The 23,993-nt window shown below is 48.8% G+C and overlaps 1 protein-coding gene across 7 annotated transcripts in view; it reads left to right on the plus strand.

The window, feature by feature from the left end:
- Window positions 1-23,993, plus strand: part of EXOC6B (exocyst complex component 6B) — a 306,224-nt gene that overhangs the window by 190,172 nt on the left and 92,059 nt on the right. For 4 of the 7 annotated variants that reach the window (XM_075092267.1, XM_075092270.1, XM_075092269.1 and 1 more), the window contains 8 exons: window positions 574-645; window positions 1,089-1,186; window positions 2,062-2,167; window positions 3,338-3,447; window positions 9,246-9,357; window positions 12,745-12,879; window positions 14,004-14,183; window positions 19,662-19,691. In XM_075092267.1, the coding sequence (XP_074948368.1) occupies window positions 574-645; window positions 1,089-1,186; window positions 2,062-2,167; window positions 3,338-3,447; window positions 9,246-9,357; window positions 12,745-12,879; window positions 14,004-14,183; window positions 19,662-19,691 (843 nt within the window). The remainder of the gene's footprint in view (window positions 1-573; window positions 646-1,088; window positions 1,187-2,061; window positions 2,168-3,337; window positions 3,448-9,245; window positions 9,358-12,744; window positions 12,880-14,003; window positions 14,184-19,661; window positions 19,692-23,993) is intronic. The other 3 variants (XM_075092268.1, XM_075092273.1, XM_075092272.1) reach the window with 1 other exon arrangement.

The following is a 23,993-nucleotide window of genomic DNA, read 5'->3' on the forward strand; positions in this document are numbered from 1 at the left end:
TTGTGTCTTGTGGGTTTCAAGCAGCGCCCTGACCTGCAATAAACACTTGTTTTGTAGCTCTGACCATCAGTGTTGCTGAAATACAGGCATGCAGCGTGGTTTTTTGCTCAGCCTGAACCACTTAGCAATGCAGCCTTCGCATGAGGCTCGGGGATGCCTCGCTGCGATGCTTCATTACCGTCAGACACAACACACTAAATATTAAATGAGAGGCGCTGCTGTCGTCTCGGTATGACAGTGCACTGATTTGCTTCATCTCCTCTCGCTTCCCCAGCAGCTCCTGGGTAATCTTAGAGACACTTCAGGTATCTCTAGAGCAACCAAAATCCTTATTCATCATGGAGAGCCTCAAGAGCAGCGCATTACGAGGAGAGATACCCTTATCAGCGTGCCTTCCCTTGCCCTGTACAACTTCAGGGCATGGGCTGTAGGATAAAAGCTCCTGATCATAAGGCTGTACGGCGTGCCTATGTATTTATTATCACTCGAGTGATAACGCAGGAGGGCTGAGGGCAATATTTTTCCTGCGTGCTGCAGTTAAAACCATGTTTTAACTTCTCCCCTTCTTTGCAGTCCTACTGCTCGGACCCAAGCCTGGTGTTAGACTTGAAGAACCTCATCGTCCTCTTTGCAGATACACTCCAGGTACGCGGCTGTTGGCAACCGCTCTTTATCTCAGCCGACAGTTGTGCTGCTCACAGACGGGGTCCATCAGCAGGGTTAAATGGCTGATGTGGGCTTGCTGTGGTGGCCCAGCTGCTTTTTTGGCATTGCGGTGCACGAATTGTGGTGCCCGGTGGGCAGCCTGGTTCGCCCTGCACGTGGCGTGGCCAGCCTGTGGGCAAGGACGGAGCCCTGGCCACCTTGCCAAGCCCTTGTGCCTCCTGCCTGTGCCCAGCCCAGCCTTGAATAGCCCTTGGTCCTACCACCTCGCTAAGTTGCTGCCTAAGTCCCGCCACCAGGGATTTAGGTGGTGGTAGGGGTGAATTTGCCCACGTGCTCCCAGTTAAATAGCGAAAACAATTTTCAGCTGCCTCTTGGTGACTTTTTCTTACCTGAAGTTGTTCTCTTCCCCCTCCCTACTGCAGGGATACGGCTTCCCGGTGAACCAGCTCTTTGACATGCTCTTGGAGATCCAAGACCAGTACAGTGAAACCCTGCTGAAGAAATGGTTAGGAGTTTTCAGGTAAGAAGTTCTTCAAGCAAACTCATGAGATGTACCTTAGAGAGTAGTTTTGGCCCATAAATAAAATCTTTTCAGAGATTAATAGCAAGCTCATGTTTAAATTTTGGGCAGCAGTGGGCTTCAGCCTGGGCTCTCCTTGGACCAGGGGGAGCCAATTTAAACACAGTTGTGAGGATCCTGTGTGTGCTGAGATCTGTGCCATGAATTGGTGTAGACCAGAGGTTTTATGTCCCGGAGGGGTAAGGTTATGGTTTCATTATGGAGCTCGCTTTGACAGTCGGTGGGTGGAAGGATGCAAGAACCTGATGCTGCAGTTGCGATACTGTGCCCTTGCTCCGGCACCGAGGCACGTGGGTCTCCGGCCATCGGTGGCGTATCGCGGTGCTGCTGCTGCAGGCACGGCCGTGAGCTGAGCAGTCGCCCGCAGGTGGGACATGATATATTATCCAGGGTCCCACACTGTGCTCGGGAGCCACCAGCTCATCCTGTGATGGTCCCGGGAGGACTGATGTGTCTCAGGGCATGGGGCATTGGGAAGAGGTGCTGGAGGATTGTCAATGCCCTGGTAGCTCAGCCTCCATCTTCCTCGAGTCAGGCAGGACTGAAGCTCACATGGGCTTTACCAAGGCCTGCTGCCGAGGCCCCAGTCTGGACTAAACTCTGGTCGTGGCTTTATGCACAACGAAGGCTGGAAGCTGGGAGAGAGCCTTGTGTTTGGCTGCAGCGAAGAGCATTTCAGTAGTCACGAAGGCGGGATCACATCATTGACTGGCACCTGCTTCTTAAGAGCTTCCCAACTGAGCAGTAAATCTGCAAAGTTGTGCTTGGTCTGTCGGCACAGAGCTGTCTGTCTAACTGTTCTCTTCTTTTCGTAGAAATATACTCGATTCAGACAACTACAGTCCCATCCCGGTGACAAATGAAGAGGTTTATAAGAAAATAGTTGGACAGTTCCCGTTCCAGGATGCAGAACTTGAGAGGGTAATCCTGAAACGGGGAAAGCGGCACCGCGTGTCTGCCGGTGCAGGAAAACCCGCGCCCTGGGTAGTGGCATTGAGAGCTGCAGATGAAAGGGTCCAAAAAAACCCCCAACCACCGAAAAAACCCACCCCAAAATAAGCAACAAAAAAAGCAAAACGAGGGAAAAGAAAAAATATACTTTCCATGTGTTAGATTTCTGTGGCGTGGATGAGGCAAGCATGTATAGCAATACCTCATCGATTTTGTTTTCAGATCACAGTGCACTATCGCAGCCGAACAGTGCCTGCAGTAGACAAGAGACTAGAAATATCTGCTGCAATTGTTATTTTATTCCCGTTTCATGGACCGTGTTATTGACCTTTATTTGTTTTAAACTCTTATTTAAAGAAAAGAATTAAAGCTCGAGAAAATGGTGTATCTTGGCTGTTGTAGGAGCGTGTGCTTGCAGGAGCGAGGTGTAGCCAAATTTGACCTAGCCAGTGTCCCTTAAAAGCCTGCTTGGCCTTCTGCTTCACATCTGGCAGCCAGAGAGCTCCGAGCCCGGTGAATTTAATTAGGGCTGGGAGGATTTTTGATCCAAGTCAAGTGTTTAGATTTCAGAAAGTCTGCGTCCTTCCCCAAAACTCTATCATGGGGTCCAGTTTCTTACGGTTACGCTCTGCACCTCCCAGGCATGTATGTGCTATGGGTAAAACCTGGTTGGAAAAATTTGGGAGAGGACATCTGTTTCCTCTTGGCTTTTGGTGTTGTAAGCAAGTGCTCACCTTGGGCAGCAACCGTGGGAGGTGACCGAGCAAAACACCTTGTGCGGGTGGGAGATAAAAGCTGAGAATTTCTCCAACGGGGCTTTTTCGTATGAGTTAGGGAGTTGGGAGAGGGAATGACGGTCGCGTTGTGCTGCCTGCTCCCTCCTAGCTGCAAGTTCCCTTCCAGCGCATTTCAGACTCCAAATCCCTTATGCACCCGCGTGCCATTTGTAAGTGATTATCTGGTCTCTCACTTGGCTGAAATGTTTATATAATATACAATAAATGCTGGCTTGTTGTTTCATTGCCGGACTTAGCTAAATACTAGAATTAATTTGACTGCTTGGAACACGTTGCTGGAAAGAGGTCGTCACTCCTGCTAAATATCTGCTCTTCGACTTGAATTCTCTCCTGTGTTTTACAGCAACCATTTCCAAAGAAGTTCCCCTTTTCGGAGTTTGTGCCTAAAGTTTACAATCAGATTAAGGAATTCATCTACGCCTGTCTGAAGTTTTCGGAAGACCTTCATCTGAGGTAGGGGATGAGTGTGCTAATACTTGTAACACGGAGGCTTTGTCTGCACTGAAAGAGCCCAATGGGATTAAAATATGAGTTCTCTCCCTCAACCCCTCATGTTGCTCAGCTGCTTGGATATACCCTGGCCGGGCTGGAGGCGGCTGGTGGTCTCCTTGGAGCGGTAGCATCCTTCATGCGTACAACGAGCTCGCCGAGTCCTCAAAAATAGCTGCCTCATGTAGGGAAAGATAGCCCAGAGCCGTACTAGCTGTATAAAAAAATGAGGGGGCTTTCCCTCTGAGACGTGTCCGAGTCAGTCGTACTAAATAGATGAATCTGGTTGTCTCAGGAAGAAGGATAGTGATGCCCACTGGTCATCAGGTCAGTGCCTGGTACACGGCCTCCAACCTCTGCGTGGCCTCCCCACGCTGTGCCTCCAGGAGCGTGTTGGCAGGAAGGCTCGAGGCTTTGATTTGCCCTGTGCGTTCACGAGTTTCGGCTGCTGATTTAGGGTTTTTGTTTTTCTTGTTTCCCATGGGAGTTTATCTACAAATAATCTGATTATTTTTTTTTTTTTTTAAGCCTCCAAACTAGTCCATGCGTTTACCCTCCCTTCTCCATCCCAAGGTGCCTTGATGCTGGGGTTCCCCTTGTGTACGCGTGTGAGACTGGAAAACAGCTCTATTAGCTAGAAACTGCAAGTCGGTGCTTTCTTTTTGCACCCAGTAACGTCTTCGTCTTGGTAGAGGTATATAAATGAATAACAAGATTTTTACTTGGGGGAGGGATCCTTCTTCCCCTCTGACCGTTTGCAGCACCCTACTCGCAAGAGGTTGGACTGTGGGGTGGGGGGTTCACCTCCCTCGGCAGCTTCGTGTCCTGGCCGTGGCCTGAGGCTGGACGTTGCCGCAGTGCTGATGAGAAGCTAGGGCAGCGTTCTGGGGACTCGCCAGATGTTCCAGGGCCTACACAAGGCTCTTCAGGGTTTTAATTCTCTTCCTTTGTGTGAAGGATAGTAATTTGGAGAGGCACTTTCTCTCCACCTTCTAGGGGACGTGGTAGCTCATTGGTTGATGTGGAAGCACAGGATGTGTCTCGCGCCACGTTTAATCTCAACCTTTCACTGGTGGCAGGTTGTTCTCTTTGGTGGCTCCCAAGGCTCTTAACCTGTGGGTCACCATTAAACATCTCGGTTTCTAAAGGCGGCGGAACGGTCCGATTTCACACGGATGCTGGTTTCACCGAACCCCACCGTCGGCACTTCCCTTGCGAGTTTTGTGCTCTTCACCATTACGGAGATGATTGGGTTTGTCAGGGAAGGGAAGAAAAGTGTCCCCTTGGGTCCCTCCTCAGGGGTCCCCCCGGACACGTTATTAAAATTCCTTTCGACATTGGATTTTCCAGCCCTTTTTGAGGAGCGGTGTTGGGCTGGGGGAAGGGAGCTGAGCTCTTGGCATTTCTAGCCAAACATTTGGAATATTTCTCTGAAAACCCCTGTTGACACTTTCTTCATTTCACCCTGACAGCTTGAATTAGGTTTTATTAGGAAGCTTGGCTACAAAGCCGGCAGCAAGTTTTCTTTCTCTTCTCTTTCTTTTTCTTCTTCGGTTGTCATTTACCTTGCACCCTGGAGTGATTGGGGTCAGCCCGTCAGTCACGGGAGGCCTGAAGGTCATGACTACTGCTATGGGATACGGGACATCAGCTGTCATTAACCCAGACAGTTCGCTTAAATACTCTGCGGTCTTTTCCTGAAGAACAGAGCCTATGGCAGAAAACGGAGCTTGTATTTTTTTCTAATTATTTTTTTAAACTCGCTCCTTGTATTTGTTGGACGGGAGTGTTCTCCTTTATGTTGATATGCTTGTGAAAGTTATTTTGCTTTTCAAGTATTTGAAGAAAATTTGGAGCTCGCTCTGCATTTATAGGGGTTGCACATTTTTTTGGTTTGGCTCTATTAATTTGATTAGGAGAAAGAAAACCTCTGTATTTTCAGCAGTTCTGCGTTTGTTAAAAAGCGTTTGTTTGAGCTCATCGAGGATGTGTCTTATGAAGCATCCCCTCGTTGGAAAGCTTCTGCAGGTTCCAGTGGAATTTCCCATCGTAAAGATAGGGAATATCTTTGGAAAACAGTGGGTGGGAGGATGAGGTGTCAGCTCTAATCTACCAGGACTTTGTTTGGTTTGGTTTTTTTTTTTTTTCAAACAAAGCACCAATGCTGAAAGCACTCGGGCTACAATTCTTAAAGTCCTGAAAATAATGCAAGTGCGTAAAGTTATTAAAAATAAAATAAAATAAAAAATCAGAATAACTAAATCAGGTTGGACCTTTGGAAGCCCACTTTAGGAGGGAGGAGATAAATGTGGTTTCCTTGATAGCTCCTGTTATTGCTTCTGCGTTCGTAGTCGCCTGTGGTTGTAGACCAAGCCTGGTGACAAAGCTGGTAAATCAAACTGGCTTCGGGCACACGTAGTGAGCAGCCTGCGGGAAAAATATCGCTCGTTTTGGGGCGCTTTGTTTCCTTCTCGCATATTGAGAACTGAGATCCCACCTTTCTGTTGAACCAAGGCCCAACCTCTACTTCACGGTCAGAAGTCGGTGTCGTACAGCTGGTACCATTACCCTTTGCTACCTGGCCCTGCTGGTGCGGGCAGTGGGTCTGGGCTGTTGGTGTGAGCTACCCTTTGGTCCATCATTTCAGCTGGGAGGGTGCTGGGCAAGGCAACGGCTAACCCCCGCCGCTCTTGTTGCCACCCTCACTTACCTCCTCTGCTGAACCAAGGGAGACCTGGGGGATCGCAGAGCAGCGCCGGGACAAATCCTGCTCTTCTTTTTTTCCAAGGAATGCTTCCATTTTTTTTTTTCCTTAGTGCGTGGACCTCGTGGGAGATGGTGCAGATCCCTCTGCTCCGGTGGAACCCAACCGCAGGGGTTGCCAGGCCGCTTGGCCCGCCACCTAACTGAAGTTACAACCTGGTTTTCTAGCTTTTGCAGCCAACAACAACCAACACGAGAATAGGGAACCTTCGGAAGCGGTGCTTGGACGCAGAGAAAGCTCGGTTAGAAGTGCTTTGAAGAAGTAAAAGCAGCATGGAAACGCTAAGCATTTATTATTAAGCACTACTTGTTTACGCCCCGGAGGCTATCATGGTTGAGATGTTCCCACAGCTGAAGTGAGCGATTGAAGCAAACCCGCAATTGGCAGCGCGTTCGGTGATACGGGAACCTCGTGCCGTCAGCGCGGGCTGCGGCGTCGGGCAGCGGCCAGCAGCATCCCGCCCCCGCCAAGAGCGTGACTGTCTCGGGGCGTACGCACAGCCAGACAGTAACTGGCTTGTTTAATTTCGACGCCCTGATGACAGGTTGACGTTTGAATCAAAAAAAAAAAAAAAAAAAGGCAAGCTTTTCCAGCACGACCTCTTTGACTGCTGTGGTGGTTTAGTGAGAACAGCTGGCATGAAGTCCAAAAGCCCTTGTTTTTCATCTGCGCTTTCTCAGTCCCAGTAGATGCTGGAAGCTGCAGCCACCAGCTCCCCTGCCAGCCTCGGCCGTTCTGCACCTCCACCGTCCTTAGGGGTGGGCATTTGTGGATTTCCCAGGGAAATCCCGAAAGGCGCAGCTTTGCGAATCTTTGCTTCCTGCCCCGTTTTTTCTTCACCCCCCTCTGAGTGTGGGTCGAGCCCGTTTTGCTCCCCAGCCCCTGCCCCGGTTCCAGCGCCGCTCCGGCAGCAGCAGGCAGCTGCCCCCGGTGTCACAGGGTTCCTTTGTATCACCCCTTCACTTTAAGTCTCCTTTTTACCATCTGTAGACCGTCACAGGGTTAGATTTTATTGTACTTGCTATATTTAACCATTCTATTGTCTGCTGGAGGGAACTGGGCACAATCTGTTTCTTCCTGGGGGATGATGGAGGGCCTGGAGGGTGTACGCATGCATGCGTGGTGGGTTTGGGGTTTGTTGTTTTTTTTTTTTTTTGTTTAAGTAAAACCTTATTTGAGAGCCCTACCCGGGGTGTAAAGACCAGGAAAATTCATTGGCTGGTTACTTCTCCCTCCACATTTTGATTTCTGTTTCACATTTTAAAAAAGCCAGATGCATCACCTTGGACCGGACATGAAAACCCTGCAAGGGAGGAGCCCAGGGGTCCGTCTGGGACATGGAGTGGGCTAGTCCTGATCGTCGCTGGCACAGGGTGTGCTTCTCTGCTAAACAGGAGGAAAATAAACTCACGGGGATCAGTGGTCATGGTCTAGAAGAGACCCACACTAATACTTTGGCTGATGACATTGAATTTAAGTTCTCAGGAGCTGGGTCCTGCCAAGCTGCTGGCCTTGCTCCGCCTGTGTCCAACTGGGAAGGAGACAGCGGTCAACCCTTGGCAGGCGTGTAGCTCAGAAAAGCAGGCTTCTAAACATCAGGGGAAAGGAAATATTAGCAAAACCTGTTGGGGAGCGCAGCGTGGCGAGCAGCCGCTGGGCGGGCAGGGAGTTGTGCAGCTGGGCTTTTCCTTGGGAAAGCTGCAACAAGACACGGTTTTCTCAGTTTCTTGGAAATATGAGCACGATTTTGCTTAGAGATGCAAGCAGGGAGCAGTATTTGCCGCTTCTCCTGGGAATCTGGGGGATTTCAGTGCAATTCTTCTGCAACAGCACAAGGAAGGTCCTGAACGACTTGAAAAACGTAGTTGACCGAAGGATGTGCGGTGCTCGGGGAGGATGAGCAGGTTCAGGGATGCTGCTGTGACCACAGGTTGCTGTTGGAGAAGACTCAGACTTGCTTTCCCAAGCTCATGGCGCTGACGGACCAGGGCTCGGCTCAGCGCATCTGCTCTAACCTTAGACACAGAAATTTGGGAGATGTGAGCTGGACGAGGGCTGGCGGCACCCGTCCCTGCACCAGCAGGCACCCCAATAGCAGCACCCCGAGGTCCCCCACCTCGCGTGCCGGCGGCGGGGTAACCGCAAGCTTTGCTTTTGCTTCTGTTGTCCATCCCTGCTTTGTAATCTGGCCCATTTGTCAGGTAAAACAGGAGAAGGAGCAAAAGGTCACGGGTGTGATTTACCGGGAGCCTTAAAGTTATTAATGTTTCTCAGCCTCCAGTTGAAAATTTTCTTTGCCCTCAGCTGCTTGTCACTGCGCTGCCAGAGATAAAGCCCCGTGGTGTCAGGGCTAATGCAGGGCCAACGACAGATCAAAGGAGCCTGTGTCGGGGTGGGTTCCCAAAACCTCCTTCAGAAAGGAGACCTTTCTGGTATGCACGGTGGAGGGGCAGCAGCACTTCAGCAGAAAGCCAAACCCCCAAGCTTCAGCGATGCTGCAGTTGCAACCGCCTGGCAAAGGGCGTGAACCCGTTGCAAGAGCTTCCAGTCTGATTTAGTTAAAGAAAAAGCCGTGAGAAGGTTGGGAGGGTATTTGGGGTGTTTGATTTGTTTTTTTCCCCCCCGTTGCAGGTCTTTGATCCCTTTCCCCTTGCGTGCAATGCTCCGGCGTTGTGTACAGGCTGGTGGCTTGGCTGCGTGGGGCAGTGCTGACGCTGTGGGTAGCTCCTACCCGTGCTGGACCAGCCCCTCCAAGAGGAGAGGCTCGGGGATGTGCGTTCAGCACGCGTTAGTCCCCCTTCCTTACGACACATGCACAAAAAGACCTAAATTGGTTGGTATTTTGGTATATATCAGCATGTCAGTGCCTGTAAGCGGTGCACAGATGATCACACATAAGGCAGAGGAGGGTTGGGAAGGAGACTGGGTGATGAGGGCTCCAGGTGGTTTTCTTTTCAGGAAGCATTTTTCAAATCTCTCTTTAAATTCTACTTTTCAGCTCCACCGAAGTTGATGATATGATTAGAAAATCTACGAATCTGCTGCTGACCCGAACGCTGAGCAACTGTTTACAGAATGTCATCAAGAGGAAAAACGTCGGGCTGACGGAGGTAGGACGCGGCTTTGAGGAGACCCTTTTCCAGGGCAGGGCGACAGGAGGGGGTTTGGTCCCTGGAACTCCTTACAGCACCTTCAGAGATGCTGGTTTGGAGCATTGTTATACAATCTTAGGTTGGAAAACAGCAATGGAACCACACAGCATTGCTGTGCAAAGAAAGAAACACTTAGTGCTGCAGGGAAGGGGGAGCTTTTTCGCTGTTGCTGTTAGAATTGGCTCTCTTTTGAATCTGTGGAGCATTATATATCTGCATTTAAGTGGTGGGTAAGAGGACTTTGAGGAGCGCCAGAGAAGAGGCAAGTGGGGGCTATAGGTGACGTCTGAGGCGGTTTCAGCACACCGCTACAGTTTAAACTCTATAGTGGCATTTTCCTTTTGCGATTGATACTTTTTTGTGCACAAAATCAGATTTCTGAAAAGTTTAACGCATGTAAATCATGGCTGTTTGGGAACGTGTGTGGTACCCAAGGCAGTTTGGATCCCTTAGTGGGACCTCTGTGTGCTGTTATTAAATGAGTAGGTGTTAATAGAGTTGCAGTTGTTTAATTGGTATAGAAACGTGTCGTGTTCTCTGGACACTAAATACCCCATGGGGGTGAGTTTTGGAGAGTTTAGTGCATTTACAGCAGTGTGTATTTACACATGATGCTTCCTCAGCCCTTTATCTTGAAGTCTGGAATCTCTTTCCTCCCTGGGGGCAAATTTCTCTTCCCTCCTGCTCCTCCCAAGGCTCCCCCCACGAAGAGGAATGCAACACTATCCCAGCACTATCCGTCCCTCAAACGATCATTTTTGCTGCTGTTGCGAACGTTCCCACAGTGGGACTGAGCGCAGGAAGGGCAAACCGGGCGCGACAGCCCTCTCGGTCGCTTCGGCCCAGTTTAGATGGTGTAGACGTTCCTTGGCATCTTCCACGTCGGGTGGAGGTGGTGCCCCTCTTTGGGCTGAGAGTGGCTTCTTCACGTGCTTTGGAGCTGAAGGGGATTTTTGCGAGGAAAGCCTACGTAGTGCAACTTGAGTTTAAAATAAAGGTGTAGGATGTCCAGAGACTGGCGTTCATCTCTCAGTCTCCTGTATTTTCACCCTCTTGTTCCTCACCACTTACCGAGGTACAACTAGCTCTCTCCTGGGGTTGTCTCTACCATCAGTGTTTTGTAATTTGGTTGAAGAAAAACTCCTTTAAGCATCTTCATCCCCTCCTGCCTCTTTTCTTGGTGTAACCATTGAGCTGCTCATCCAAACAGAAGCACGCGGTGTTTTGCTTCAGAGCTTCTCAAATCCTTCCCGGTTAAGAAGAGGCACCGATGTGACTGTGTGGAGCACAGGAATTAAAGGGTGCGTTGAAGAGTCCCAGATCATATACGAGCGTAGTCTGGTGCCCAGGTGACTGCAGAAGATATTTAAGTACCTTGCATAGCTCTCACGTCTCGGATTTGGTTTTTGCACAAAGCAGCACTATCCATTTCTGGGCTCTCCAATGTCGTTTTCCAAGCAGTGGACAAGGCACCACAAGGCTGTGCATGTGAGCCTTCCCGCTTTGTTATCCTCTTTTATTTTTCCATTGCTCTTTTCTGGGGCGACGTCTGAGCAGTGGATGTTGAAGTTTGCCACCAAGCCTGCTCCAAATAATCCTGGTGCTTTGAATAGTCCTAGAAAGAGAGGGAGACAGTGCTACTATTTTCTTTCATTTGCATACCCCAACGAGAAGGTCTTCCCCCTCTGAATTCAAGAGGACCTGAAGGAGCCAGAGAGGGAGCAGAAAAGCTCATAGCAAGTGGTGGAAGAGAATCAAAGCAATCAGGGCCTTCGAGTTTGGTAGCTGATCTGGACCGGTAAGTTGTGGTGATCAGAGGAGTTTAGGGGGGATTTCACACAGTTGGAGATATCTAATGGTTGATTACCTTGAAACTATGGGAAAATATGTCACGATCGTGATGCCAGGGCTGTCTGACACAGAGGAAAACAAATGGAGCGCTTGTTTGAAGGCAAAAATCCAGAACAGAATTAACCCAAGTTGCTCAGAAATGAGAAGCCCCCCATGTCACCTCTGTAATACGTTTGAGGGACCAAGTACAAAACGGGAGGAGTTCAAGTAGATTGTAATTTGATTTCTTAATAACAAAAACGTGACTGAAATCGTGGAAGTGTTGGCTGGAAGGGACCTCCGGAGGTGTCCAGCCCAACCTCTCCGTGGAAGCAGGACTTTTACTCACTTGGATCACATCAACCATTGCTTTCTCTACGTGAGTTTTAATTTCTCCAAAACACAGGTCCCTCAGCCTCTCTGGGCACCCTGTTCCAGTTCTGCACTCCCTTCCTAATGACTCTTTTTCTTCCTAATATCCAAGATAAGCCTCCCAAACTCTGACCCTTCTCACGTCATCTGGCGCTAACAAGAGTTGGGTGCTATAAGCTTTGCAGCCTTCCTTCAATATTCCTGTGCCTGCAACACTCAAATCGGTGATTAATCCCTCTCGTTCAGAAGACTTGCAAGTGTTTGAAAACAATTTCTTTAGAGGAGGTAACTGCGGACTGCCGCGCCATACTCCATCAGTTACATTACATCAGTCCGGGGCATTGTAATGCCTTCTCTGTCTGTAAGGGAACTGTTTTGGCATAAGGTCTGAGCTACAAATTATTTGGAAGGGTCTTGTTATACCTTATGTTGCACCTTGAATGTATTCACGGCAGCCTGCTCGGAAAAAAGGTACCTGCTTAAGGAATTAATGGTGCTTCCAAGTCAGTGATCCTAAAGTGGAAGCCCGGGTTGGTTTGCTCTGGATTGTGTTTGTGTTGGTTGACTTCAGCAGAGGCTCTTACTCTGTAGCTGCCTTTAATGTCCCGAAATAAGGCCATGTGAAGGCAGCTGAGAAGACAGCATTACGAAAATTGCAGGTAATGGTGGGTATGATAACCGGAAAGATACCAGGGTGAGATCTGCTGTGCACCCACACCACCCTCAGAAGAGTAAAACCTTGCGGCTTCTTTGTTAAATGCCACAGTATGATGTTGTTCGGTGTCACTCAAGGTACGGGTTACTTAGGGTTCATTAGCAGACAGAATACTTGTGATTTGACATGGCTTTTTTTTTTTTTCTTTTGTAAGCCTGTTGTATTTGATCTGCGCTGAAACGAGCCCTGACTGACAGCCGAATGCAGGAAAGTCATTAAAAAAACTCTTTTGTGGTATTAGTGGCTGTCCTAGGAAATGCTTTTCCCCCCAAATTATCTTGTATTGAAGTTTCTGATGATGTTAAAGGAGAGTCTTTGAGCGTGTAGCAAAGGTTTGTGTGTTTGTACAGCGACAGCTTTTCTTATAAATTGGTGTCCATTAACCTGGAACGTCCCTGGCTTCAGGATACCTTTTTTTGCCTTTGCAGCTTGTACAGATTATTATAAATACGACCCATTTGGAGAAATCCTGCAAGTTCCTAGAGGAATTCATAACCAATATCACTAATGTACTTCCAGAAACTGTCCACACTACGAAACTCTATGGGACCACAACCTTCAAGGTGAGAAGGCTGGTAGATCCACCTCCGTGGAGTTGATGTTTGGTTGGAGAGTATCTGCTTTCAGAGCGCGTGTGGGGACGTGGGGAGCTAAGCTGAGCTGCCGGGGAATTTTGTCATGTCCTGGGAAGCTCACACCATCAGACCAGCTGTTGGGTTTGTCCTTCGGAGCGTTACTTCTGTCGAGATCATGAGCTTTTGTAGCCCTAATTTACAGGATGTGATGGCAGCACTTATTATCTAAAGGATTAAGCAGCTTTTAAACAAAAGCCTTTTTGGGGTTTTTTTTTTTAATGAATTTTCATGTTGCTGTTTGAGCGCCGTACAGCGTTACGCACATCTGGCCATGAACGCAAGCTCTCCTCTTTCACCCGAGAGGAGAATAGATTTTCAGAACTTATATTTCTTACCTTTCCACTCCTTTTAGCATTACCCCCTAAAAATCAGGGCTGGCAGAAATTGCTAGACTTCCCAGTGTTTAAATCTTTAAATCATAACCCAGGAGTGTCCACTTAGATACTTTACATGAAATCTGAAGGCCATAACTGGGTCACCTGTGGGGTGTCTGAATTGTGTCCTGTGGCTGGAGAGCAGGAGATGGGAACAGCACCGAGGACTGGAGCAACGGTAGGGAACTGGTTAGGAGAGGTTTGCCCGTGGGATAACTCAGCAGGAGGCTGAGGCCCCACGTCCCCAGGGAAGTCCATTCGTTTTCCCTTTTGGCATCATCTACCTATTTGGCCGAAGGGTGAGTTTTCCTACCCTTATTCTGGCAGGGAGGCTTCTCTGTGCTCCTCCCGCGCATCGTTTGCTGGGCCTCGACCTTTGTCCATGTAGGACGTTCCTCTCCCATCTCTCTCCATCTCTCCCATCCTACACTAGATTTGTCCTCCTGGTCCCCAGGTTGCATCAGAGGCGGTCCCCAGCTTGGCCTTGCCTACCACTGCCCTGGAGGCACATGTCCCACCAGGCTGAGCTAACCTGAGGCTGTAGCAGCCATGTGGTTGCCTCCAGGCGCGTCATCTTGTGCCACCTTTGGGGCTAAAGGTTGGGTCAGTCTCACGTCCTGTTACTGCCGTTGACTTGTGGATTGGCAACTCGGTCCCACGTAATGTCTTGTTTCCCAGGACGCCCGCCATGCTGCCGAGGAGGAGATTTACACTAACCTGAACCAGAAGATAGACCAGTTCTTGCAGCTGGCGGACTACGACTGGATGGCCATGGAGCCGGGCAGCAAGGCCAGCGACTACCTTGTAGATCTCATTGGCTTTCTGCGCAGCACGTTTGCTGTGTTCACCCACCTCCCGGTAAGCCACCTCCACCCATTTGCTTCCTTTCTCTGCCCAGGGAGCGCACGGGCATCCATGGCGCTGTTGAAGCTAATGGTTGCTCCAGGTGTTACGGAGCGTGGTGGAAGTGGGCCCTTGTACCGCCAAGCGTTTTGAAATAACAAATCCATAAAGCAAACTACCTTCATGTCTTACCACAAGTTGGGCTTCAGTGAGAGTCTGCCTCAGTATTTGCAAGCCTACTTGTATGTGAACGAGGGACGTGTCACAGTCCACCATGTAGAAGTAGGGTCATAATTCACTAGCCACCTATTTTTAAGATACATTAGCATTCAAGATTTTTTTTCAAGAGATCCCAGTAAAGGAGTGTCTATTATTTGTACTGCAGATACGTTTCCAAATGTTTGTCAAGTCACTGGGTGCCTCACATCAAAATATTGCTCTGCACTGGAAGGCAGCATATGTTTCTTTCTTTTCTCTGCTGGCTAAAATATACCTGCGCTTATGCTGTTATTGCGATCAAAAAATGTATTTTATGTTGTTTTTTGCAGCTGGCTGAGTAGTGTCCCGATGAATAGGAAAAATATAATCATCAGGGAGTTTCATTTTTGCTCAGACAGCTTTTTTTCCATTAAATAAGATTTGTTCTCAGCTGTCTGGATATATACTTACGAGTATCTTCAGTCAGCAGGTATTTTGAAATAGCAAATCCACAGAACACTGTATTTGTCCTAAAAGCAACTTCAGACCTTTCTTCTTCACTGGACTGTTACTTATTTGCTGTTAGTGGGTGCCCAGGGTTATGGCACGCTGGCACACACTGGGCACCTTTCACAGGCTTGGATGTAAACAGGAAGAAAAGACTAATCGAACACAACGGCAGTTTCCTTAACTCCATTCTGCTTGTTTATGTCGCTGCGATTGCTTTACTGGAAGGATGTTCAAGCATTCCAGAGCCGTTTTGGGAGGTTTTACAGCCCCAAAACTTTGCAGTCTTCTGCATGGCTCATGCCTTTTGCTTCCTCTGTCGCAGCAGGAAGATTTGGTAGGCAGATGGAAATGAGGACTGATCTGCTGTGGATGGAGAAGCCACCAAAAGAGAAATCGAAGTGGCTTTCCCAGTTCTCTGCACCTGGAGGTGCTGTAGAGGAGAAGGTGATTTCTTGGCTCTGTTGTCACTGCAATGAACTTCAAAATAAAGTGTGGCCTCCCGTGCAGAGAGGTCGGAAGGGCTTTCGCCCATCTTCTTGCTCAGGCCAGGTTTATCGCCAGCACGTCCCGTCCGGTAGCAGCCCTGAGCGGCGTGGCTGGTGCCCGTGCGAGCGGGCGTGGGGCAGGTGCCCTCTGGAGCCTGGGGGCGCTTGGAGGTGGCTGGATCCCTCAACTGCCGGATTTCTCCTTAAAAGAGGAGGTGCGGATGCACAGGGGTGGGGCATCGCCTGGAGACCACTTCCACAAATCATACTGGGAGTACTTATGCAAGCAAGTAATGGAGTTTGACAGGGAGATTGGTCACTTCACCAGAGCATGAAGCATAGCTAGCAGGAGAGATGAGGATGGGGAGAGATGCACACAGTGATCTATGAGATGCTCCTGGAGTGATTTATCTTCCTTAAATATTAATATTCCCTTTCTGAGTGAGTCAAAATTGTTTTGGAGTCTGGGAGGGCAGCTAATAGCTCTAAAAAGGACTGAGACGGATTGAAGCAGCCGTTTCTCTCCCAGAAGCGGATCAGAAAGGTCCGAGCTGAGATGGAGGCTGTCTGCAGCGTGCCCCGCTGGAGGCGCCGGCGAATGTGCCGGTGCTGTTCAACCAGCGCACACGCAGCACCTTATCTTCAAAGCGCTGCGTGGCACCGATCCCCCCGACAGCCCTGCGGGATAGGGGAGGCGAGTCAGTCAGGTGCTGCAATCTGATTTATGAAGCTGTAGATCTGGTTCAATAGTCTGTAGGAGATGTAGGTCTGGGGTTTTTTTGTATATATTGGAGTTTCTTCTTTTAGAGGAGTGCTGTGAAGATGCCGTCACTGAACACTGCTGATGGGTCCCCGCGTATGCCGTGGGCAACGGTGGGTGAGAACAAGTCAGAAAATCGAAAAGGCACCCAGCTCCATTGGTGTCTCTCCTGGTTCGTTCTTGTAGGGTTCAAGGGCCTTTTTCCAGTGGCTTATTTCGAAACACGTTAAAATTTCCGCGCTTTGCTAAATGAAATGTAGGAGATAAGGTTGGACTAGATGATCCCTGAGGTCCCTTCCAACCTGTGATCCTGAGAGATAAGGCGTGTAGAGGCTCACATCTGCCTAAACCAATGCAGAAAAACGTCAGAGATGTTTCTGGAAGCACCAGTTATGTGGGATGAGCTTCATTTGTGAAAGGAAAGAGTGAGAAGGGTCCAAGGGGGAAAGGAACTGCCTCCAAAAAGTGTGAATTATAATGAAAAGAGGATATTGGAGGATTGCTAGAGGCAAGGTAGCGCTGTTTCTGTACTGCTGATCCAAATCCAGCCCAAATTAATTAGCACCATAGCATTACGATCTAAGAGGAGTTGCTGGCCAGTTTGAAATCAATTCGCAGCCTGTTCCAGCTACAAAATATAGGATTTTCACCCTGCCAGTAGCTCATAAAGAAAAACAAGTGACTGTGCACCATCCTTGGAGAGTGGAGCTCCTTCTTGTCTCTCGGAGCGGCCTCCACGCAACACCGTCCCTTCCTGTTCTCGTGTCCTTTCCTGGTTTGGAAATGCCCCGTCTTGCAGAGCAGGTACCGTCATGTTGACTGAATTTACACAATTTTAAAATAAGCGAGAAGCGCTCGCCTGGCATTTGAACTTGCAGCCAATTTTTAGGAGAGAAGAGTGGCAGTCTCAGGAGATGACTAAGTGGCAGGAGCCAAGCTACTCACCTGCCTTTTGTCACACCAGTAATTACACCGAGAAAAGCCTTCGCCTGCTGATCAAAGAAACTCAGCCTGGGCATGTTGGCAGTTACCGTGCTAAAATTACACCAACGAAAAGTGCTGTCCTGTAATAGAGCGGAGCCGAAAGTCCTGAGCCTGCAAAAATGCAGGCGGCTCCTTAACTTGACGGCTGTGAGTAATCCCATTGTCTTGGACGGGGCTGCTCATCTGCAGGAAACCTTTCTGGGGTCAAGGCTCCAGCTCGCCGCAAGGCAGATCAAATGGCCTTGAAGGGTCCGGTTGACTCAAGTCAGTGTTTCAGAGAGGGGGGGGAAGAGGAGCAGAGAGGCTGAGTGAGCTAAAAGGTGACTCTGAGCCCAGATTTGGGCATTAGGTTTTATGTTTCCCTTTTTGGAGACATAGGGCTGATTTTTTTCCTGTATTTATTGGGGTGAATCCCAGAAAGGTTGAGGTTGGAGGGGACTTCTGGAGGTCATCGAATCATAGCACAGTTTGGGTTGGGAGGGACCTTTAAAGGTCATCTGGTCCAGCCCCCCTGCACTGAGCAGGGACATCTTCAACCAGACCAGGTCGCTCAGAGCCCCGTCCAGCCTGACCTTGGGTGTTTCCAGGGATGGGGCATCGACCACCTCTTGGGGCAAGCAGGTCGTCTGGCCCAACCCCCCTGCTCGAGCAGGGAAAATAGCCCAGACCAAAGTTAATCCCAGCTTGTGGAGTGGCATTAAGAGTCGCTGCTTTCTCTAGTGTTCGAGCAGGAATTGCAATCCCTAATTTTTCCTTTAGAGCATCAGAGTAGACATTGTGGGAAACGGTGGAAACCACTTGATATTACGAATCCGTGGAATCGATTTGCTTTTTCCAGCTTTGCTTCGGGACGCTGAGCGCCCAGCTGCAAAGGGCATGCTGGTGGGTACAGCATGTGCCGGGGGGGGAGGAAAAGTTCATGGTGAAGTTGGTGGGGTTTTGGTGCATACCGCTGCTGCCTGAAATTTTCATGGTGGTTTAGAGCCACAATTCGAAAATGCTCCGCTAAGTGCCCAAAATGTCTCAAAGCAAATAACACGCTGGTGGAAATCAAAGCATAATTAACATTTGGCATCAAGGCTGCTCTCTTCCTGCGTTACCCAGGGAGTCGGTTGCTGCTGCTGCTGAGCTTATTAACGTGGGATGCTCGGGCCTCCGTTAAAAGAAAATACTTCTTTTTTTTTAAGAAAAAAAAAATACTTTGAAAAAATATTTTAGGGAAAAAAAAAGGTGGTTTCTGGTTTTCAGCAAGTAAAGGGCCATGGCCTCAAAAATTAACATTTCCAGCATAATACTTATAAAAGAATGAGTGAAAAAGCCTTTTGTCTTTGATGGCTGATTGTTGTTTTTCTTTCTTGTTAGACAAGTTAATGTAAATCGCATTGACAGGGCTACTCCAAACACACTGATTTGTTGACATTAAGCTTCTCAAAGATGGAGGGTTGTGTCAACACCTACAGTGAACTGTCAGGTTAACAAAGCAAGGATGTTTTCTTGGGGGAGGGGAGCAGAGTTGGGGGAAGGGGGGGGTGTTTTGTTTTTATTTTAAGTTTCCTTTAATCCTCTGTTAGTCTTGTATCTTGATAACCTCCTTTGGAAGGTAATCAGGGCAGGTCAAGAGGTGATGCTGACCCGGGAAGGGGAAGCAATCTTTCAGCGATTGAACAAACTCTAACCTCTGCCGTTTTGAGCAGTTCAGTGTGAACTCTCTGCAAAGGGGGTTTGGGGTTGGTTGGGTTTTTTTTTTCCCCTTTTGTGCTTATTTTTGCCAGATGGCAGGCACAGATTTCGGCTGGAGCCGCGTGAACGCCGTGGCCGCTCTGCCTGCAACATTTTTGCCTTATTCACTGTATTGGCTTCTCCTCCCGGTTGCAAATAAATACGCCAGCCCCGGCAGCTCTTGCTTTGGTAGAAAGAGCTTTGGAAGTGTTTCTTTTCTTTTTAAAGAGAACGATTACCTACGTTTTTATTTAAAAGGCCAAATCCCTCTGTAACATTTTAAAAGACAAGGCACTGTGCGTGGAAGTAAAATGCCTTGAACTTTGTACCAACCACAGCCTTGGTCACGCTGGGAGAGACCCAAGTGGAATATGATGGTCATGAAAGCATCGTATGAGCACCAAAGGCACCTTCGTTAGATTTGCACAAGTCCTGTCTGGGCTTAGACAACATCCCCTTGCCCTCGGAAGAGCGAAGCAAGTTTTGCTTGAGCTGACCCCTGCTGACGCTCGCTAGGGTTTGACATCCATCACCTCCACCTTACAGGTGGGAGAGCTGGGGCCCATGGGTGTTGACTTGCAGAGAATATTTAATAGCAATAAAACTGGTCTTGTGGTACTTTGAGTTCCTCCTCATCCTCCTTAGACCAGGTTCAAAGAGCTCATAGTTTGCTTTTTTAATACTCTGCCAACTGCCGAGCAGCCGGTGCCTGGGCTGGGGCGCTGGTGGGTTGTAGGCACCATGGGACGATGACCGATGGGTACCTCTCTGCCTTTCGCGCTGTTGCTTTGCTCTCTTCTGCATTTGACTTTAAACTCCCTGTGTTGTCCTCTGTAGGGGGATGTAGATGTCCACTCTACAATGTCGGTGAGTACAAGACTGCGTGTCGTGCGCGTTCAGTCTGCTCTGCTCGCACCTCAAATGTCGGGGGGTGAGTTGAACCAGAAAAGGTCCTTAGTCTCGGAAGGGAGGAAAGGAAAAGCCTGAGTAGGAGTTTAAATCAATAGGATAAATAAGAGACCAGGGGAAAGGGTTTCCTTCCAGGCAGGTCGCCCACAAGCGTTGTGTTGCAGTAGCATTGCTAAATGGTTGCATTTAACTGGCTCCTTTTATCCCCCAAGCGTCCCTCAATGTGTGGGGAATTAGGAGAAATGCCTGTTATTAGGGAAAGCGTGATGGGATCTTCGCTCTTGAAAGAGAAAAGATGTTTGTAAAATCCCCCCTCACTCCCTGTATTTTGTTCAGACAAATCCCCCATGGGGGTTTCAGCCTGATGTTCCTCCTGGTCTAAGTGCTCCGACCCGGGGCTTGGGCTGCTAAGCCTTCCCTCCGGCTAGGGTGGCAGAATAGTGTTTTATCCAGAAAATAGCGTGGGTTCTTGACGTTTACTGTCTCCCTATTTGGATTAGGGCAACTAGCACAAAGAAAGCGAAGGAGACCTTTCGGACCTGCCTTCTGGTTCAACGAACCCCTCTAATCGTTGTCATTTCTGCTTGTTTCATGTGCGGGAGAAAAATCCGCGGCGCTTCCCTGGATAGATCGCAAACAAAGTGCTCTCGAGCTACCTTGTTTCCTCTATTCCCATGTCTGCAAGCCAAGGCACGTGCGAGCAAAGCACGCCTCGTTTTTCTGTCGGTGCAGCCCTGCTCGACGCGGTTGTGCGGTGCGAGATGCGGCCGTCGCGGAGGCGTAGCCTCTACCCCAGCTTCTGCTTTTCCACCCTTAACCCCTGCTCTTCATTTTAACGCTGAGCTGCCACGGTGGTATTGATATTTCACACCGCGGTTGGGTGCGTGTACCCCTTTTCCTGGAAACTGAGCATAGCTAAGCCTTGAGTATTTGCAGGCTCTGGGCACCTGGGGGTTTCTAAGTCAACATCGAGGTCTCAAATCAACGCCAGCTTCTGAAAAGAAAGAGCCTTGTTAAAGCAATTTGAGGCCAGCTTCCATCAAAGCCGTGGCTCGGTTGCTGGCAGGGCTGCGGGAGCTGCCCGCGCCGTCGGGCAGCAGGCAGGGATGCTTCGGGCATCCCCCCGCGCCCGCAGGTTTCCAGGAGCGGTGTTGAATGTCGACCGTCCTACGTGGTGTCCTTAGGGCGTATCCTAAGAGAGACAGATGCAAAAAGTGGTATTGCCGCTGGCTTTTCAAGGCTTTCAACCATTTAGAAGCCAGATGTATTTATTTCTTTAATTGAATCCAGTGCCTAGACAGCTATGGAGTCAGCTTCCTATGGAGAGGGGTGCATTAGTTTCATTAAGGTAAATCAATGAAAAATAATACCTGGAGGTTCCCTGGAAGGGGTCAGGAATGGAGTAATCCCTTTATACGGTGGGACTTTGCTAGCCTGCTCTTGGTTTTGCTTTTAACTGCAACAGATTCTAATTTTCCTTTTAACCCCTCTAATTTTCTGTTCCCTAGCTAGTTTGTATTAATTGGTGGAAATAAATCACTAATCCGTCTAATAGAGATTGAAAAATAAAAATCTGATTGTACAAAATAGCAGGACAAAGGAGTAATTTTAACGGAGTTTAAAATGTCTGGTGGGAAGTAGTTATGGCTAATCCTGGAAGTTTCTCGGTGTTGTAGAGTCAGACACGCAGGAAAAAGAAAAGCAAATCCTCCCTGTAAGGTCCTCAGGGGGCTTCCTCTGCTCCCCAGGGATGGTCTGAGGCTCCTGAGGGGGTGCTTGGACCAGCTTGCCCTGAAGGGTGGGGCAAAATGCCCTTAAAACGGGGGTGCCTTGGTCGGGGGAAGATGGGCTGGTGCCGGGAGCAGCGCTTGCATGGCTGTGTGGTCCCGCGCTGCCCACCGTGCTGCCGATGGTGGCTGGGCATTACTTCCCTGGACTTCTCAAGTGTCTCTGAAATCCCAAAGACTCACCAAAATGAAGGGGTCGAAACAAGAACTGATGGTTGCTTTAAAGCGAGGAGCAAAGCATTCAAATACGGTGGATTTAGCTTTGTTGGCTGGGGAGAAGGCTGACCTCTGATTAACCCGGGAGCGCTAGTTAACTCGAATCCGGGTAAGCCAAGTTATCTTGTAATTACATGGTTTCTTGTCTGCTTTCAGCACTTTGAAAATTAATTGAAGCTAAAATGCCCAGTCCCATAAATCCTTTAAATCAGGGTGTGCACGCTTCCCTAGGTATTGCTTCCCTTTGTGTAGTCACCTTGGCATGTTTGGCTTTGATTTTTATTTTACGAACTTAGATTTATAAAGCTATTTTATGCTTACTTTTGCATGCACGTACATACACAAAGAATCAGATGTGCGGTACGGGGAATTTGGCAGCCGAAAATCCATTCTAAGCGTAAGGAATCCAAACATGCCTGCTGCCTCCTGCACCAGAGCCCCAGCCTACACCTTCCAAAAACCCTAACAAGAAGTTAAAGTATGAGGTGTTTTTTTCCCCCCCCTCCTTTAGCGAATTTAAGCGAAACAGACATAGACACTGCAATTATATGCTTTCCTCTTATTTCATCCGCTGGCAACCTGAAGTCTTGTAGGGCTTCTCTTACGTTGAGGATGCGCCAATGAGGACCTCCAATGAACACCGCATCTGCTTCCAAAGCCCCCAGCTATCTGGCTTAACCTCCCCGCGGGAGGAGACCCCCCTGCCCTCGAGGAGCCCACCCTGCCAATGCGATGTCCTTTGGGGTCCCCTAGCAGAGAACAGTTGAAGTGAGGCTGCCCGGAGAAGCGCCGGGAGCTCGTGCCCACCCTTCGGAGCACACGGCCGCCGGAGCGCGGTTGAGTGCTGTTGGTGTGGTTGAAGGGGCTGCCGCTAAGGGCACGTTGTTCCGTGACCATCGGAGGGGTGCCGTTACACTGAGCTATGTTCTCCCTGGATCCTGTGGCCTAGGTTAGGTGTAATAGCAAGAAAGAGAAGCAAAGCATTTAAAAGTGCAGATCCTTATGGATTTCTTATGGTCGCCGTGGTCTTTCTTCATTGTGTTTCATGAACGGCAATAAATACCGAGAGCCTGATGGGTTAATTAAAGAACAAGATAACAGTAATTTCTACAGCTTTCACCATCGTTTTCTTCTCTCTGTTTTTCCACCTAAATATTGAAAACAGAAATTTAATGTATGATTTAGTTTTTGGAAAAAAATGTAAAACGAGCTGAAGTTTCATACACCAGTTGTGTTGGTCACTCGGTAATCTGTTCCGCTTGGGAGAAAAAACACCTCCCGAACTGGGTGCTGGTGGCTCACGGAGTGGAAATGGAGTGGGCGGTTGTTGGTTTGGGGTTTTTTTTTTTGGTTGGTTTTGTTTTGAGCTCATCCTTTTTTCCAGTCTGTTCAACATCTGGGCCTTAAGTCATGTGTCAGTTGCGTTTCCAACGGGCGGCCGTACGTCACGGCAACGTGCCGACCCTTCCTTCGGCGTCTCGGCAAGCAGAAATCTGCGTAATCGGGGAATCTGGAGCATCCGTGTGTGTGCGAAGGGTGAGAAACCCTTCGTGTCCGAGCCTTGAGATCTTTCCCCTTTTGTTTATAACATCAAATTATAATTATAAAATTCTGTAGCAAAGATGAAGTGTTTCAGTTCACTGTCTTTAAGCCTTTCTGCTGCCATAAATGGCAGATGCTTTGCCCTGATAAATCAGCAGAGAGAAGCGTGGTTCTAGCTCTTCGTATGTTAGGGAGAAGATAAAAAAAAAAAATCTGTATTTAATCAACTTTTTGTTTCCAAAATGGCAGCTGCTTTGTATTTAATGGAAAATCAGGCTCTTCCCAATGGAAAGAATGTTATTCCCAAAGCGAATACAAAAGAAAATAAAAGCCACAAAAGAGAAGGATGAAATATGTCTTTTTTTTTTTTTTTCCCCTCTCGTTCGTTCCAGTTTCGGAGCCGCGCGCTCCGATCACGGTCAGGCCGCGGCTCTGGTTTGTGTCAACTAACTCGGAAAGTTTCAGCCCGTGGACACGGGGACCAGGAGAGAGCCTCGCTCCACGTTAGGAGACACAGAAAGGACTGAGAAAAACTAGGGCTACTTCGTGCTTCTCGTGTGCACATGGAGACTCGTTAAAGGCAGGTTAATTACGGGTTAAATTCCTTTGCAGGCTGAGGTCCCTCCGCTGTTGGAGCGCCGCGTTTCTTCCTTGACACCTCTTGTTGCAGGGTGTTGGTGTCTTTTCCAGAGGTGAATGATCTCTGTGGAGACCC

The sequence above is a fragment of the Phalacrocorax aristotelis genome, chromosome 4, assembly GCF_949628215.1.
Source record: "Phalacrocorax aristotelis chromosome 4, bGulAri2.1, whole genome shotgun sequence".
Lineage (NCBI taxonomy): Eukaryota > Metazoa > Chordata > Aves > Suliformes > Phalacrocoracidae > Phalacrocorax > Phalacrocorax aristotelis.